Source organism: Triturus cristatus, chromosome 4_2 (genome assembly GCF_964204655.1).
Source record: "Triturus cristatus chromosome 4_2, aTriCri1.1, whole genome shotgun sequence".
Taxonomy (NCBI): Eukaryota; Metazoa; Chordata; class Amphibia; order Caudata; family Salamandridae; genus Triturus; species Triturus cristatus.
Window position 1 is genome coordinate 331,867,922 of NC_140586.1, and position 17,414 is coordinate 331,885,335.

Sequence of the window (17,414 nt, forward strand, 5' to 3'; positions counted from 1 at the left end):
TTTCTGGCACTGCTGGATGTGCCACTTTCAACACCAGATGAACTTGAGGGGGTCCTTGAAAATATGTGACCCTGTCCACCTACACTGTGACTTTTACTACCACTTCCTACTGAGGTGGTTGAGCTGGATGTAGGTCCCTGCCGGGCCTTGGAAAATATGGCAGCTGGAGGTAGTGGTGGTGTAACCTGTGTTGGTGAGATCCGTGCTGCATCCCACTCAGTAGCAGCCTTTCTGGATAGGGTTAGAATGTCGGTCTCCAATCCCTTTGGGGCGGGAGTAATGTGCGTGATGACTGGCTCGTCTTCATCAACATCATCACCCCCCTCTTCTACATCTACCTCCATAACTCTAAGTTTTTCTGGGACCTTCCTTTTCAGAAGCAATGTCTTGTGGCGTACTTCACTCTCAGACCGAGCTGGTGGGACCCAAGTGTCATCACGATCATCAGAAGCGGGGCTTGAAGAAGAAGATGATGGACTAAGCCTCCTTTTCCTTGCTGGTGGTCTGGAAGACAATAGATGTTCTGAAACAGTGGTTTGACTTCGCTCCGCTTTGTCTGCAGGAAGCTCGATTTCCTGAAATGCCCCTACGTCAGGAGCAACAACTACTATGGTGGGCTGTTGTGGCGGCTGCTGCTGTTCTGGTTGCGGCGGCTGCTGCTGCTGTTCTGGTTGCGGCGGCTGCTGCTGCTGGTCTGGTTGCGGCGGCTGCTGCTGCTGTTCTGGTTGCGCCGGCTGCTGCTGCTGTTCTGGTTGCGCCGGCTGCTGCTGCTGTTCTGGTTGCGCCGGCTGCTGCTGCTGTTCTGGTTGCGCCGGCTGCTGCTGCTGTTCTGGTTGCGCCGGCTGCTGCTGCTGTTCTTGTTGCGGCGGCTGCACACTGATCTGCTGAGTTTGCGCCTGCGTTGAACTTGATTGTGTACTACTTTGCGGTAATGACATTTCTTCAACATCGCTGCCCGTTAGTAGACTGGCTACCTCTGCGACAGTAAAGCCCTTGGGCCTAGGTTGGTGGGGTTGCTGGACCGCTGTGCTGCTCCCAGCTTGGTTCCCGGACAACGCTTTGGTGCCAAAAAAAACCTTGGCCGGCACACCACCAGTCGTGGTTAATGGCACTTCCTTTTTCTGTTCCTTCTTCTCACCAGCAACTTTCTTGGTACTGGACCTGGTACCTTTCTTTGGGGCCATCTTATTCCGACGTCAGGCAGGAGGCAGATGCACAACAAGTTCTGGTCACACGTGGGCGTGATGCGCAGCAGGACTTCTGTCTGGCTGGCAGTACAACGGGTAGCCAGGTGATGCCGATGACACCTCCTACTCTGTCTTTTGTGCACCTAAAAGCAAAGAAGACAGGAGAAGCACATCAGTGAAATGTTGCATTTGTTTTTGTGGTTCAGTTACTTAGTACTGTACTAGTGCAAACAAAAGATAGTCTAGCCATTTATGAATTTTTTTAACTAGAGCTATGTTATACTACTAGTACTGTGTACAGCCACACTACACTCTCAGGAAGGTGATGTCTAAAAATTCAACAGATCACATAGAAAACACTTGATCAATAAAGCTGTGGCTACCTGCTCTGGTAGCAGTGGATGAAAGCAGGCCTGCTGGCAGACAAGGCCAGGCAAGCTTGCAGGCCTAGGCCTCAAAATGGCCACCAGCCACATGGAGAGCCCCAACAACAACAGCAAGGCCACCCCAAAATACACACTTCCCCAACTCAATCCAATGCCATCCATGCCCAAAATGATGTCTAAAATCAACAGAACACACAGAAAACAGTAGATTACTAAAGCTGTGGCTACCTGCTCTGGTAGCAGTGGATGAAAGCAGGCCTGCTGGCAGACAAGGCCAGGCAAGCTTGCAGGCCTAGGCCTCAAAATGGCCACCAGCCACATGGCGCGCCCCAACAACATCAGCAAGGCCACCCCAAAATACACACTTCCCCAACTCAATCCAATGCCATCCATGCCCAAAATGATGTCTAAAATCAACAGAACACACAGAAAACAGTAGATTACTAAAGCTGTGGCTACCTGCTCTGGTAGCAGTGGATGAAAGCAGGCCTGCTGGCAGACAAGGCCAGGCAAGCTTGCAGGCCTAGGCCTCAAAATGGCCACCAGCCACATGGCGAGCCCCAACAACATCAGCAAGGCCACCCCAAAATACACACTTCCCCAACTCAATCCAATGCCATCCATGCCCAAAATGATGTCTAAAATCAACAGAACACACAGAAAACAGTAGATTACTAAAGCTGTGGCTACCTGCTCTGGTAGCAGTGGATGAAAGCAGGCCTGCTGGCAGACAAGGGCAGGCAAGCTTGCAGGCCTAGGCCTCAAAATGGCCACCAGCCACATGGAGAGCCCCAACAACATCAGCAAGGCCACCCCAAAATACACACTTCCCCAACTCAATCCAATGGCATCCATGCCCAAAATGATGTCTAAAATCAACAGAACACACAGAAAACAGTAGATTACTAAAGCTGTGGCTACCTGCTCTGGTAGCAGTGGATGAAAGCAGGCCTGCTGGCAGACAAGGCCAGGCAAGCTTGCAGGCCTAGGCCTCAAAATAGCCACCAGCCACATGGCGAGCCCCAACAACATCAGCAAGGCCACCCCAAAATACACACTTCCCCAACTCAATCCAATGCCATCCATGCCCAAAATGATGTCTAAAATCAACAGAACACACAGAAAACAGTAGATTACTAAAGCTGTGGCTACCTGCTCTGGTAGCAGTGGATGAAAGCAGGCCTGCTGGCAGACAAGGCCAGGCAAGCTTGCAGGCCTAGGCCTCAAAATGGCCACCAGCCACATGGAGAGCCCCAACAACATCAGCAAGGCCACCCCAAAATACACACTTCCCCAACTCAATCCAATGGCATCCATGCCCAAAATGATGTCTAAAATCAACAGAACACACAGAAAACAGTAGATTACTAAAGCTGTGGCTACCTGCTCTGGTAGCAGTGGATGAAAGCAGGCCTGCTGGCAGACAAGGCCAGGCAAGCTTGCAGGCCTAGGCCTCAAAATGGCCACCAGCCACATGGCGAGCCCCAACAACATCAGCAAGGCCACCCCAAAATACACACTTCCCCAACTCAATCCAATGCCATCCATGCCCAAAATGATGTCTAAAATCAACAGAACACACAGAAAACAGTAGATTACTAAAGCTGTGGCTACCTGCTCTGGTAGCAGTGGATGAAAGCAGGCCTGCTGGCAGACAAGGCCAGGCAAGCTTGCAGGCCTAGGCCTCAAAATGGCCACCAGCCACATGGAGAGCCCCAACAACATCAGCAAGGCCACCCCAAAATACACACTTCCCCAACTCAATCCAATGCCATCCATGCCCAAAATGATGTCTAAAATCAACAGAACACACAGAAAACAGTAGATTACTAAAGCTGTGGCTACCTGCTCTGGTAGCAGTGGATGAAAGCAGGCCTGCTGGCAGACAAGGCCAGGCAAGCTTGCAGGCCTAGGCCTCAAAATGGCCACCAGCCACATGGAGAGCCCCAACAACATCAGCAAGGCCACCCCAAAATACACACTTCCCCAACTCAATCCAATGCCATCCATGCCCAAAATGATGTCTAAAATCAACAGAACACACAGAAAACAGTAGATTACTAAAGCTGTGGCTACCTGCTCTGGTAGCAGTGGATGAAAGCAGGCCTGCTGGCAGACAAGGCCAGGCAAGCTTGCAGGCCTAGGCCTCAAAATGGCCACCAGCCACATGTCCAGGCCCAACAACATCAGCAAGGCCACCCCAAAAAACACACTTCCCCAACTCAATCCAATGCCATCCATGCCCTAAATGTGATTGAAAATGAAATATATTCAAAAAACAAAAGGAACAGTTGCTTCATCATGCACACACACACCCATGAGGCCATGCCCATGGCTAGCTCGGGCCTACTACTACAACCCACAAAATTAAAATAAATTAAAAAAAAAAAAAAGGAATGATGATAATTAATTATCAAAAATAAATTGTAGTTACACAACAACTGCAATGCCCACAATCAAACACAACAACCACTTACTTGTAAAATATCCTATTCCAAAAATCCTGAAATCCAATTGCAATGATGCAGCAGACAAAAAGAGAGATCTTTCCAGCTCCAAATCCAAAGGCAGAATGAGCAGGAGATGGACAAAGCACTGGGAGGAGCCTGCTGGACAGGAACAGGAAGTTGGAGAATCTGTGTCACTTCCTCCCTCTCTCCACTTTGTAAAAAAAAAATGACTCCTGGAGTCCTTGCACAAAAAAGGAAAGCCAAATGTGAATGTAAGGAGTTCTTTTCATCCAAAATCAGTATTTGCAGATGGTTTCATGCTGCTAGAGCCGATATTCCTCTCCAAATTGTAAATTTTACATTGTTGAGTTCTCCAGCTTCACATTACTTCCGCCGGCGTGTCGAAAACGATATGATCGCGTTCTCTTCTTTGTCCCTGTCGCGTTGGATATGACGTGTTCGCGGTCTCTTTCTCCTGTTCGCGTTCGATTTCATGTGCCCGCGTCCTCATTCTCTGGCTCGCGATGTAGAATGACATGTTCGAGATCTCAATCTTCTCATACTCGCGCGGTGCATGATCGCGAGAAGAAATACCTGATCGCGCGACAAATGACGTGATCGCGTGAAAAATGACTTGAATGCGGCCGCGAACTCTCGCGAGACAGCGCAAAATGGCTACCAAAATCCAACATCTCGTGGAGAACGCGACCGGGTCAAGAAAACTTGTCGGAGAACGCAGGGATTCAGGTAAGGCGATCGCGCGCGCGCGAGAATGTATTGTTTTACAGCGCGAGCAAGAAAAAAATTATCGCTAAGCTGCGGAATGCGGAAATTTTGACATTTTCGCGCTTTCCGCGGAACGCGAGAATGCCAAAATATCGCAACTTCCGCGAACGGAACGGAATTTTGGCCCAGGCCTAAAAGGCACCACTGCCTCAACGAGCAAACAGACACGAACATAGTGAACCTGAGTAATTACCAACTATCAGGTCCTGAACAATCAGTACTACAGAAGGGTTTAGGCTTCGTACCCACTCCCCAAAATGATCCATTTACCCTACACACCGAACTGGCACATTTTTTTCGGAAAATCAGACTCAGGGCCTTCTTTGGAGACACTGAAATAAACAAACCGAAGGACGATGGACACACTGATCTAAGAAATAAATCTACCTTTTGTCCACCTATACAATCCATTCCATGCCAGGTTCTGGCTTTTGAACAGGCAGTATTGGCAGAAATTGAAAAGATCGATTTTCATAATCTAAAAGGCTTCCAAATCCTAACTCGGGAAGAAAAATCCACGATGTCAAATCTCAAAACCAACAGAGACATCACGATTAAACCAGCGGATAAAGGTGGGGCCACAGTGATCCTGGACACAAACGCATACGATCAAGAGTGCCTGAGACTATTAGCCGATGCAACCAGCTATGAAGTTTATCAGACGGACCCCACTGGACGCCTAATGACCAAAATAAAGTCCATCGTGGTAGAAGCCACCGCTAACAACTGGATTACACAACATGAAGCAGACTTCCTCATTAATGAGAGCCCTAGGATGCCCAGGTTCTATACCCTGCCGAAGATACATAAGAACAGGGTCCCACCACCAGGAAGACCCATAGTCTCAGGGATCGGTTCCATACTAGAACCCCTGTCCCAGTTCTGTGACTGGTTCCTGAGACCTATTGTCCAAAATTCAAAAACCTACCTACGGGACACCAAGGATGTTCTCTGTCTCCTACGTGACATGCATATCAATCATATCGAAGACACCCTGGTCACCATGGATGTTGAAGCGCTATATACCAGTATACCACAGGAGCGCACTTTACAAGTGGTAGAGCAAATAATTCTAAACCAGGATTGGAACTATATCACACCACAACACTTCATAATGGAATGCGCAGAACTGGCACTATGTGAGAATTTTTTTGAATTCAAGGACGTGATATACCACCAGATCAAAGGCACTTCAATGGGGAGCACATTCGCTCCCAGTCTGGCATGCCTCTACGTACACCAATTTGAGGAGGACCATATCTTTAAGGAAACCAACCCCTACCTTGATCAAATCAAAATGTGGAAGAGGTACATCGACGACGTTCTGATCGTCTGGAGGGGTACCAATGAAGAAGCACAATCATTTGTGCAATGGGTAAACAACATTGATCCACATTTGAGATTCACGCATACCATCGACAAAGAAAGAGCAATCTTCCTGGACCTTGAAATCAACCTATCTTCAGAAGGCCTACGCACAAGCGTTCACAACAAAGCAACTGACAAAAACAGCCTTCTGCTTTTTGAAAGCTTCCATCCCAAAGCCCTAAGACAAAATCTCCCGGTAATTTTAGACTTTCATGAACAAGCAGACACGCTGGAAATGAAACTCAGGGCAAGAAATTACCCCAAAAAGTTGGTCAAGAATGCCAAAAAAAGAGCTCGAAATAACAACCGGGCAGCTCTTCTAGAAAATACGCCAAAGGAGCCGGCCAACCGGATGGTGTGTGTCACCACCTTTACCCCAGCGTCCAACAAAATTCAGAACATTATACAAAAGAAATGGCGCATTTTAAACACTAGCGACAAAGTCTGGACCCAACCCCTATTTGCATACAAACGCAGTAGGAACATCAAGGATGAACTAGTCCATACAAAACCACCAGCCGCTACAGATGACAACCAACTGACACTATGGGGCCACCAACGACCTACTGGACATTACCCCTGTGGCGATTGCATATCATGCCAATTCACAGCCACCACAAAAGAAGTGGACATAGGTACTGAGCGACCATGGACTCAGAAGAACTTTTCTAACTGCAACACAGAGAATGTTGTGTATCTACTCAAATGCCCTTGCCAACTCATGTATGTTGGCATGACTACTAGGCGTGTAAAGATCAGAATTAGTGAGCACCGGAGCACTATCAGAAGAAAGAAAGATAACACCAAATTAACAAAACACTTCCTTGAGAAAGAACACTTTGATAAAGATCTAAGATGGACAGTACTGGAAGTAGTACAGAAGCGCAATGGCTGCCTCTCACATGTCCTACATGTTAGAGAACAGCGCTGGGTGTTTCGCTTTGGGACATGGAAAAACGGATTGAACGATGATATCCCATGGCTACAAATGAAGTAACTTCCCTGAGCGCTCACTACAACATACACTTTAACAGTACCCATTATAAAGACAAAAACACAAACAATAGACACAGTAATACATGTGAATAGAGCTAGACGCAGTTTCCCTTACTCCCTAAAACTAGAATCATCTTGATCCGCAATTATGCGGTAGCCGTAATATCGACTTGTGCACTAATTGTGGGTTTAACCACACCGTCACCCTGACTGTAAACAATCTGGGTTTGTCTTCTCTTCTTTTCTTCTGTGTAAATACTCGAAACTGCTCTCGTCATGAAATAATAGTCATGAGCGGGGCACATATTCCCCATATTTCTGTATAACATGTCTACACACGTTAAATCACTCCCTTGTATCTCCATAAACTATGGTAGGCGCTTTTCATTGGACCAGAGCTGGTCCCGCCCCACCCCAGGCAATTATCTGAGCTAATGACGGGACACAGGAAGCGGCGTGTCATAGAGCAGCGCCATGTGCTGACACACCCTCACGAGGGTCAGGCAACAAACAGGCAACGTGCAGTCTCTTCTGCATGCTTCGCTCAGGACACAGGAAATGCGGCATCATCACTGTGCGCCACGCTCACCTGAAACCCATATCGCATGCCACGACTCCACCCAATAGTATAAAAGCTTGTTGCACACTACACTTAATGTCACGGGGGAGGAGGCTGGACGCATGCAGCGCTAGGTTTTCTAGCGGGGAGTACACCTTGAACTGTAAGTTGGTGTTCTGATGTCTTCTTCCAACAGGTTGAAACTATAGTAGATCAAGCACGCCCTGACGGTTTTTTCTGCTAATTAATTCAGTATCTTTGATATACCTTCCTAACCAGTCTGGTTTTTAACCCTTTTGTCTTCATCCTTTACCATCACCCACCAGAATGTGGCCACAAGGATTTCCCCCCTACCCCTCCCATGGGGCAAATAGGTTTTTCCAATAGGGTAAGACTTCTATTTTATTCACATGAATGTCAGAGTGAACACAGATGCCTGACACTCATATACATTTTTTCACCTTTTTCACTTTAGGAGAGAGCAGTAAGTATGGAGCGTGACTGTGACACATCAAGGTCGACCGAATGACAACCATTTTGAGTATTATATGTTTGTCTCACCCCCTCTCTCTTACAGGTTTCTCTAAACAGGTGGCAGCTGGCTATAGGCCTACGCCCCCAGTGGTAAGATTGGAGCCCAATATCTAAGGTCCTGACGAATGCCACGTACCCAAGTGGACAATACAGGCAGAAACATGTTGACCCCCTATTAACAATCACTGATTCACAGCGGCGATGGGATGATAAGGTCCCCACTCACCGCACTTATATATTTTAATCCCACATAGTAACCCCATAGAATAAAAATTGTTCAGGTATACTATGCTGGTTTTTCAATTCACTCACTCTTTTTTTTGTTTGGGCCCCCACTTAGTTTAGAAGTGCATCCCTGTCTCCAGGTGTATGCCCGCCCTCTATCAAACGCGGTTTTTAGAGGGCGAGGACTGGCAGATGATGAAGCATGACACCTGGTGGTGTGTGATGCCAGTCCGTCAATTTTTGTGATTTGCCCCCACTAAATTGGGCATCTCTTAGACACAACTAGGAACGGTCCTTTCTGTGGTTCACAGTCTCAGTATCAGCCTGGTACGGGGGTACCCTGCGCCCAGGTATTAAGCCTCAAGCTGGAAGAGACTCCGGGAGTCGGAGTGTCGGGTGCCGGACACAAGGGCGGCTCAAAGAGGTCGACCCGCGACGGAGTCAGCAGGGCTCGGAGCGTCAGTTCAGCTAGCTCGAGCCGCGACGAAGTCAGCAGGGCTCGGAGGGTCAGTTCAGCTAGCTTGAGCCGTGACGAAGTCAGCAGGGCTCCGATGGTAGTTCCACTAGGTCGAGCGGCGACGAGGTCAGCAGGGCTCCGATGGTAGTTCAGCGAGGTTGGGCCGCGACGGTGTCAGCAGGGCCCCGAGGTTTCCGTGAGGATCTTATTCTCAGCAAGGTGAAGCCGCGACGCAGTCAGCAGGGCTCGAGGTACAGTTCCAGGCAAGAGTCTTTTCCGTAGGGTCAGCCGCGATCCGATCAGCAGGGCTCTCGACTCCAGGATACAACTACTGTCCTGGGGCGGGTTCGCCCCAGATATAGGTCTGGAGCCCTTTGATGTCCGGACCCTTGCGTCCGGGGGGGCGGAGAGGCCGGGCCGGGAGAGGCCAGACACCCAGCGGGAGAGGCGCCAGTGCCCAGGGAGGCCGGAGAGCGATCGCCCTCAGGCGTTGGGGGGGCGGTTTGGGGTCCCATCGAAACTCCCTTCCTCCGGGATCGGGGGATTGGCCACGTGGTGCCCCCTGGCCGCACCTTGGTGCCTCGATGTCGGGGTTTCGCTGGGGCCGCGGCCAGGAGGGCCGGGTCACGTTGGCTGGTGCGGTTAGATGTGTACAATCCAGGGGGGACCCCGAAGGGCGAAGGGGTCCCCGGTCGGCCTGAAAAGGGGGCCAGGACCACGCCACGAGGCCGGGTCTAACAACGGCTCAATTTGCTTCTCGTCCAGTGAGACCGCCTCAGTTGAGAGTTTCATGTGAAAGGGAAGGGAGATAGCCTTGAAGATGATGTAGATGAGCTTGAACCAAGTGATATTGCATGCTTTGGACGGGACAGCCTGGTCAAGGACACCTGACAGTGGACATAGACAATCAATGGGAAGAAGGAATTGGAAAGCAAATGTCTTGAGGAGAGCAGTCATTAGCATATTGACTAGTAGTAGGGTAGCACATGAGTAGAGATGAGCTCTTGTATAGGCCATCTGTTCTTAGGATAGGGCCAGTAACAAATTCGTATTCTTCACAACCTTTGCCCCACTTACATATCTTTTGGGAACCTGTTAAATTAAATCCAAGACTAATAATGTTAAATCCTTGAGCAAGATGTATTCAGAACAGCACAGTACCCTTCACAGCCATCAATACATCAAGTACTGTTTTTTTCTCTCACCAGCCTCTCCGTTCCATTCTAGACTCCCTACTACCTCATGCTGCCTGATATAATTAATGCAGCTGCAAACATCACCAATCTAAATAGGTCATAAACCCAACACAACCAAAATCAGATTTGACTGCTGGAAGACAGGTGAAAACATGGCCTTCTTACCCCTGGCGTCCACCGCTGCAAACACCTGGAGAGGATGAGACTGCCCCACTGCCCCTTCTGAAAGACATTGCTTAAATGCTTTGTGTGGATAAGCCTATTTCCTCCAGGCCGGACTGCAACTATGCGGCAGCTGTGTGTATGTGCTTTAGCCCACAATGCAAAGGGTAGTGCCAGGACCCAAGTGTATGCCCAAAGGGGGCAGTCTGCCTAAGTCTGTCTTCAGTGTTGGGGCCCTTTCCCGTTGCCCATCTTCACTTGGGAATCCATTGCCTTCAATACCTTAGGTATATGTCTATGCCCACAGTGTCCACATTGGAATATGATCAAATAAACACATTCTTGCAACACTCAACTAGTGGTACCACATGGGAACCAAAAAGGAGATTCAAAAGCCTAAACTTTTCTTTTTCAGCTGCCTCATTGTGATCTGGCAAGACTCGCATAAAATGAGCGCCCCGTTTCTGTTCTTTGTTATTCTGGTATTGCTAAGAACGACAACCTTGTCCTTGATTTAAGGTCCTGCTCACGTGCAATATAACACCCAGCATTGGTCTCACTTACCTCACCCTATGTTCTACTCACAGACAAACTGCACATGTTAGCCTACAATGGCAGATGGCAATGATAGTTTTCCCCATTTTATTCAGCCCACTGCTTTCAACATAGCTGATGCTTAGACAGAGGGAACGTGATAGGAGAATTAGATTCGGCAATTGGGGAACTATCTACATGCTACAGTGGATAATTACTACGATGCTCATGCATGCAACTTGTCATCTATTTAGTGAGTGAAGAAGTTGAACATCTGTCCATAACTTTGCTAAAAAACAAAGTGAGACATGCACACTCCTAAAAAAGTGCAAGAAGAAGCATTTTGATGTTTAATGCAACATAGAAAAAACAATGTTTCACGTTTAAGACCTAGCTTTTAGGAGCGCTGATCCATGCTAGGAGCATCAGCCCATTGTGGTGCAGTGATGCATCTACTTCACCATCTGCAGGCTCTCCTCAGGAGCAATCTGTCACTCGGCAACCTTCATCCATCCATATACTATGTGCGTTAATTTCCAGACCTCGACCTTTCAACTGTTTTCCGTAACTTGATTAGTTGTCCCTGGTCCGGTACCTGCAGGGGAGTCAGCCATAATGCAGGACCGCAGAATTGTGTCTGTGTGATATACCCGGTCAGTGAGGCTGCAGCTTGTGTAAGTGTGGGCTAACTGGGCCATGCACATTTCTAACCCACCTTTTTCCTCTTCCATGAACATGGCAATCTTCTCTGAATGGGCATATTCTGAGAGGAGCCTTCAATCTACCTTCTGGCCTGCAAAGTATTTACCTTGGCCCAGTAGGGCTGTTCAAGGTCTGAATCCTATTGGAGTCTGCAAAACCCAAAGTACATTAAGGAATTAGGTAGGGACAAAGTGATACTATATTTGAATTTGGGACCTTTGTAACCAATGGTAATAGATGCTAATCATTTGTCTAGGTTGAGCCAATGCAATCATAATATTTTGGTACAGGTTTCATCCACAGTGTGAATACAGTAAACCACTAAAGACTCACATTTAAGTACTAGAGAGTTCCACTATAGTGATAAAGAAATGAAGAGCTGTTATTTTTTATGCCCAAATAATTGTGAGGTATGTATAGGCAATAACCAATGTATTAAATGTCAGACTCAAGCTACCACTAACTTGTAAATCGGAATGTTGCTGTGGGATTGACAGTGCTGACTTGACGCTGGCGATGAGCAATGAATGATGGCTTTTTTTTGTAAAGAGAACACAAAACTACTGTCACTCGAAGCTTTTACATCAACTTTCAAATATGCGCAGTTTTTTGTTTACATAGATTTCACATGAATGGTAACATCCTATAGAATGTAAGAGATTCACCAGATTTACTCTAGTGTCAGTTGAATTATGGCAAACTTAGTATATCAATGGCAGAGTGCCTCTATCCTTTTAGCAACAAAAAGAATCATCACTGGACTGGCTGTGTTCTGATGCTCTACAGCATTTGTTATTGCTCCACAACTGCAGAAACAAAGGTTTACACAGGATTGCCCTACAACAATGGAGATGCCCAAAATACAGTTGTTACAGTACAACTTTGAAGACATGACACAATCTCAGTACATAGATGCAGTGGACAGTACAAGGGCCTAACAGGAGTCCATCAATCCAAACAAGTAATGTCTACCTCTCCCTAACTATCACTAGCCTCTGGACTCTGATGAGATTACTAGAAGAGGCTGATTGATTACAAGGGTGCAAGGAAAGTCTTTGTGGTAACACTGAAGTAGGAATATCAAGGAGTGCTGCAAAGAGAAAACTTCTGAGAAGATGCTCTGAGCATCTGCCTTGAAGGCAATCTTGACTAAAGAGCCACGAACACAGGTGAAGAACAGAGCCCAACATTCATATTGTTAAGGTTTGGACAGTTAGATAGTATGGTCTAAATTAAGTTTTGTACATTTATAAGTTTGTTAATTTATTTTAAATAATTACATAAAATATGTGAAAATGAAAATGGATAAAAAATATATTAACGTTAAATAGTTTTTTGAGGGTGCTGAGGTGTTTTTGGAGTTTAGGGAAGGGAAGCTTTTAGAGGTGGTGAGGACTATTTTTTTTTAGAGTTAAGGGATGGGAACTTTTATTGACTAATTAGAGTGTATGACATCCACTTGAAGTTAAAATGAAAATACTACTATTGTCATAATAGTATTTATTAAATGCAATAATTAGATTAAATTAATTTAGTATTCAAATGAAATAAAGATAAAGAATAATAATGATTTATATGTGTAACAAGTACGGTGTTACTGCTCTCTCGCCAAGCAGCTCCGATGCCTGTAACGGGTGCTGAAGCTCGTTAAAACATAATCCTGCAGTTCCCTTGATAGTTTTGATTCCAGAAATATTCTGCCTCTCCACAAATATCCCCCTGGTTTATTTGTTATTAAGTAACACATATCGACTTAGCAGCCTTCATCAGAACAACTTGCCCTATTCACTCACTCAAAACTTATACAAAACATGCACTGGTGACAGGAGACATACTGTCTCATAGCTCCCTATAGTCTTCCTTCTGTTTGTTGCAGAATCACCTCAGTGGGAATGAAGCAAATACTATTGTCCATGCATCGCAGCACATTTGTGCATCTGTACTGACATACAACATGAAGCTTGTACATCTCACAACAATGATCAAATTGGTCAGATTTCATACATGCATATTGACTAATAAATCCGCTGTTGGGTCAAGCTGCATATTTAGGTTTTGGATTTTCCACCATTTACATTAATCAATGAACATTTTGGCACAAAAAAAGGCCTCCTACAGAATAACCTGTTTGCTAATAACCGCCCAAATTGACATAATATTGCCCCTAATGGCTGGATATAAGGCCCTCAGATGAATAAAGGCCCAATGGGCTGAGAGAAGCATGCCAAGAAGCAAAGAATGGGACAATCCATTATACAGTGAGACATGAAAAACAGTTCAGTCTAGCTTTAGAATGTGCAGGAAAAAGGAGCCAAGTTGTGGTTCAGTTCTTCCACTCAATAAGCTCAATGGACCGCAAACTTCTAATCCTTATTAAATCCCCTTGAGTATTTAGTTCCTATTTAAAAAAGACGTGACTCCAGTCATCTTAACTGCTCAACTCTCACACCTCCATGTTTTCAGTGTAAGTGTTGTAGTTTGTGAGGTTATGAGCAGTGCATGGCGAGGACACACGTTATAGTCACTTGAAATAACTATAACCTTTACATTTCAGTGTTTTTTTAAGTTTAAAACATTATGCTTATACTGACATTTCCACTTAAATATAATGAACTTTAACCATTATTTTTTAGCGAATTTGTGAGGTTTTTTAAAAATGCAAAGTAAGATATTGTTTCCATACCTAGCTGTTACATCACTTTAATGTTTGTTGTTTCTGTGAATTTCTTGTTTTATTTTAACGTAAAGTAATATTTTATTAACATAGATAACACCAACCTAACGTCCTTGGTCAAGGGCCATGCACTGCTCATGGTTGGCCGCCGGGCCTGGCATGTAGCCAAGCCCTGTGTCCCACCCCTCGTGGGCAGCCAACCCATCGCTGCACTTCTCCTTTGGCTGTGCACAGTGTGGGGTTGGCCACAGGCCCTGCCCTGCAGCCAGGCTCCGCACCCAGGGCCACATTACAACACAATACAATTACCATTACAATACAATACATGGGCCACCAACCCCCGAGGCGTAGGGCCTGGCATGCAACCAGGCCTTATTCCCAACACACAACGGACAGCCAATCCCCAAATCCAGGGCTGTGCACCACATCAGTTAGTCACAGGGCCAACCACTTGTACACAGTCAACCCACCACAGACACTCAAGCACCCCCTTTTCGGAAATGTTTTTCCAATTTGTGATACTCTTGCAGAAGCCATTGTGCCTGCCCCCTTTGCAACCAAGGGACTCTTGTGGGGACAGGGAAGCCTCACCGACTCCTGTGAGAGTCCAGTGGGATCACAGAAACCCCCACCTCAACATATGTTTTAAATTTGGCTTTAGGGGGAGTCCCTCTGGGACACCCGCCACAAGGTTCAAAGTATCAAGGTACACCTACAGTGCCCCTTATACATTATCTTCAGTGACATGAACCGCCGGCGCAACATTTCTCTTCATGTTGCAAACAGCCAATCAGAGCACAGGATCAAGACGACCAATGGGAAAAGATGCCCTCTCAGACAATCAGATCACTCAATTATTTGAAATTTCGTGTTTGCAGGACTCTCACAAGAGTCCTGCAAAACCAACCATCCAAATATACTTAATTTTTTAAAACTCCTGAACTGATTTACACCATATCACAAAAAGCACAGTTTCTGGATCAGGAACTAGATTTCTACCAAATTTGGTGTAATTCCATTCAGCCATTTCGGTTATAGTGCTGTTCAAAAATCCCTATGGGAACTACTTTGCAAAATTGTGTTTTTGGGCTTCCCTTTTTTTTAGCCCTCACTATTTGTATCACCCCGAACCTTTCAAGGGAGGAGCTGAGGTGGAGGAACTATTTTTGGGAAAGTTTTGTGAAGATTCGTCACATTGTGCTACAGGTATTAGTAAACCAAAAAATGCTCTACCTATGGAAACTAGGACCTAACTACAACTACACAGTGGTGACTGCAAAATGCTGGCCCCTGGCCTTTATTCTTTTACAAATTAAGCTCTGCATGTTCTTCTCTGGTTCCTGACATACTCTTGCCACTAGTTTAAGGGAAGAATGCAGTTAATTGATTTCTGGAAGAATACATTGCATTCCAGAAGAATACAGACTATACTGGCTAAGGAATTTATTCTCATTCGAAGCATCATGAACTTTTCCTTGACGTTTGCAAGTTTTCCTTGTAGTTGTTTCTTTGACATATATACCCTTAATGTGTTCAAATCATTCTCCTTCTGTTGCTTCATGTTGGAGAATCTAGAGAATTGGACCGGTGGGACTAGATAGATTTCCTTATGTTTAGATTTGATAGGTTCTGTAATTCCTGCCGTCATCAAGTGTTGCATATTCCCAGAATTGGGCAAAGAGGCGATCAATCCCTGCTTCTGCATTTCCTAGGAGAAGGAAACTATTACTAGAATCTGGAATGCCTTCCGATCCTGCTCAATTAACATGTGTCCTTCTCCACTGACTACAGTTCCAACACAGTTCCTACACTATCCAGATAGCACATCCCCTTAACCTGAACCACCTTGCTAATACATTAGAGGTTCTGGAGCATATCCCGAATCCTTCTCACCATATCCATACCTCCCACTGCTACAGCCTCACACCTTTCCATCAGCCTCACCAGCAAACATGCAAATCTCTTCTCCAAACCATTGGGCTTCTTACTAGAAGTCTTTCACTTTTCACTAACCGTACTAGTCATCAGTTGAAAACTTTATAGTCAGGGAATATAAACAGAATTTTATATTTTATAAATTATCATGCATTTTATATATTTTTGGAAAGCAGGATTAGTTTTAATTAAAAAAACTAGATATGTAGAGATAGGACTATTAATCTGAGGAACTCTTCTGATATCTTGAAAAAACAGCTGTATTGGAATGGCCCTGCACATGGGCTTCTTGGGTGGTTTATGATTATGTTTTAATGTTTTATGAGAGTATATTTATGTATTATGAATGTTGAATGAAGCAAAACTGTTGCATGTATTCCGTGGATATTTTGTACTTTTGAAGGTTTGTAATCAAATAAAGGATTTTTGGAAAAGGAACAGAATAATTAGAAAGGTCAGGCTGAGCCAGTTCTTTTCCGTTCATCCATAATTGATGAAACCATAGGGATGGACAGATGGTAGAAGAAAGGAAAAAACAGTAAAAAGAATGTTCCAGCTGCGTGTTGCGCACTTGTCAACCTGTGAGAGAAAGGGATGAGAAAATGAGGTATTTTTTCCATTGAAAAGCAATTTATCCAAGCTATAATAATGTAAATTATAAATAGTAATCTATTGCCTTTACAATGCAGGGTCAGTAAATGCTAAGCAGGGTACTGTTAATTTTCATTTTCATATGGCCCTTCAGTTCATATGGTGTGTCTCTTGTAATCCCTGCAGGCCTAGAAAAGTTCAAAGGCAAATTTATGCACAGCCGAGAATACAAACACCCAGATGGGTTCGAGGGAAAGAGGGTGCTTGTGGTTGGGATCGGCAACAGTGGAGTGGATATTGCTACAGAGCTCAGTCGCGTGGCTGCACAGGTACAAGAAATTCTTGAATTGAACTTTCCTTGCATGTGTGTCCCAATTCTGTGCCTGCTTTTTTGGAGGAGCTACCATCATTGTACCTGCCCACACACAGTCCACCTCTGACAAGGGCAGGTACTACATGTTACAAAATCCGAGGCCGCAGCTCTTCATGAAGGGGTAGACCTGGCCAACCCGTGCATACTATGGGCACAAATGTATACCCCAAGTGGAGGTGACCAACCAGCCCCCTCCCCTGCAACCATGAGTATTCATGAGTGTCTTGCATGAGTATGTGCATGAGTAATAACATTTACTAATAGTTTAGAGAGTTACTAGTTGGTTCCCCAGTATGTTA

The 17,414-nt window shown here is 45.6% G+C and overlaps 1 protein-coding gene across 3 annotated transcripts in view; it reads left to right on the plus strand.

Annotated features, from left to right (window-relative positions):
* Window positions 1–17,414, plus strand: part of LOC146833819 (dimethylaniline monooxygenase [N-oxide-forming] 2-like) — a 230,324-nt gene that overhangs the window by 30,257 nt on the left and 182,653 nt on the right. For all 3 annotated transcript variants that reach the window (XM_085601709.1, XM_085601711.1, XM_085601710.1), the window contains one exon: window positions 16,929–17,071. In XM_085601709.1, the coding sequence (XP_085457835.1) occupies window positions 16,955–17,071 (117 nt within the window). In that variant the 5' untranslated portion in view covers window positions 16,929–16,954. The remainder of the gene's footprint in view (window positions 1–16,928; window positions 17,072–17,414) is intronic.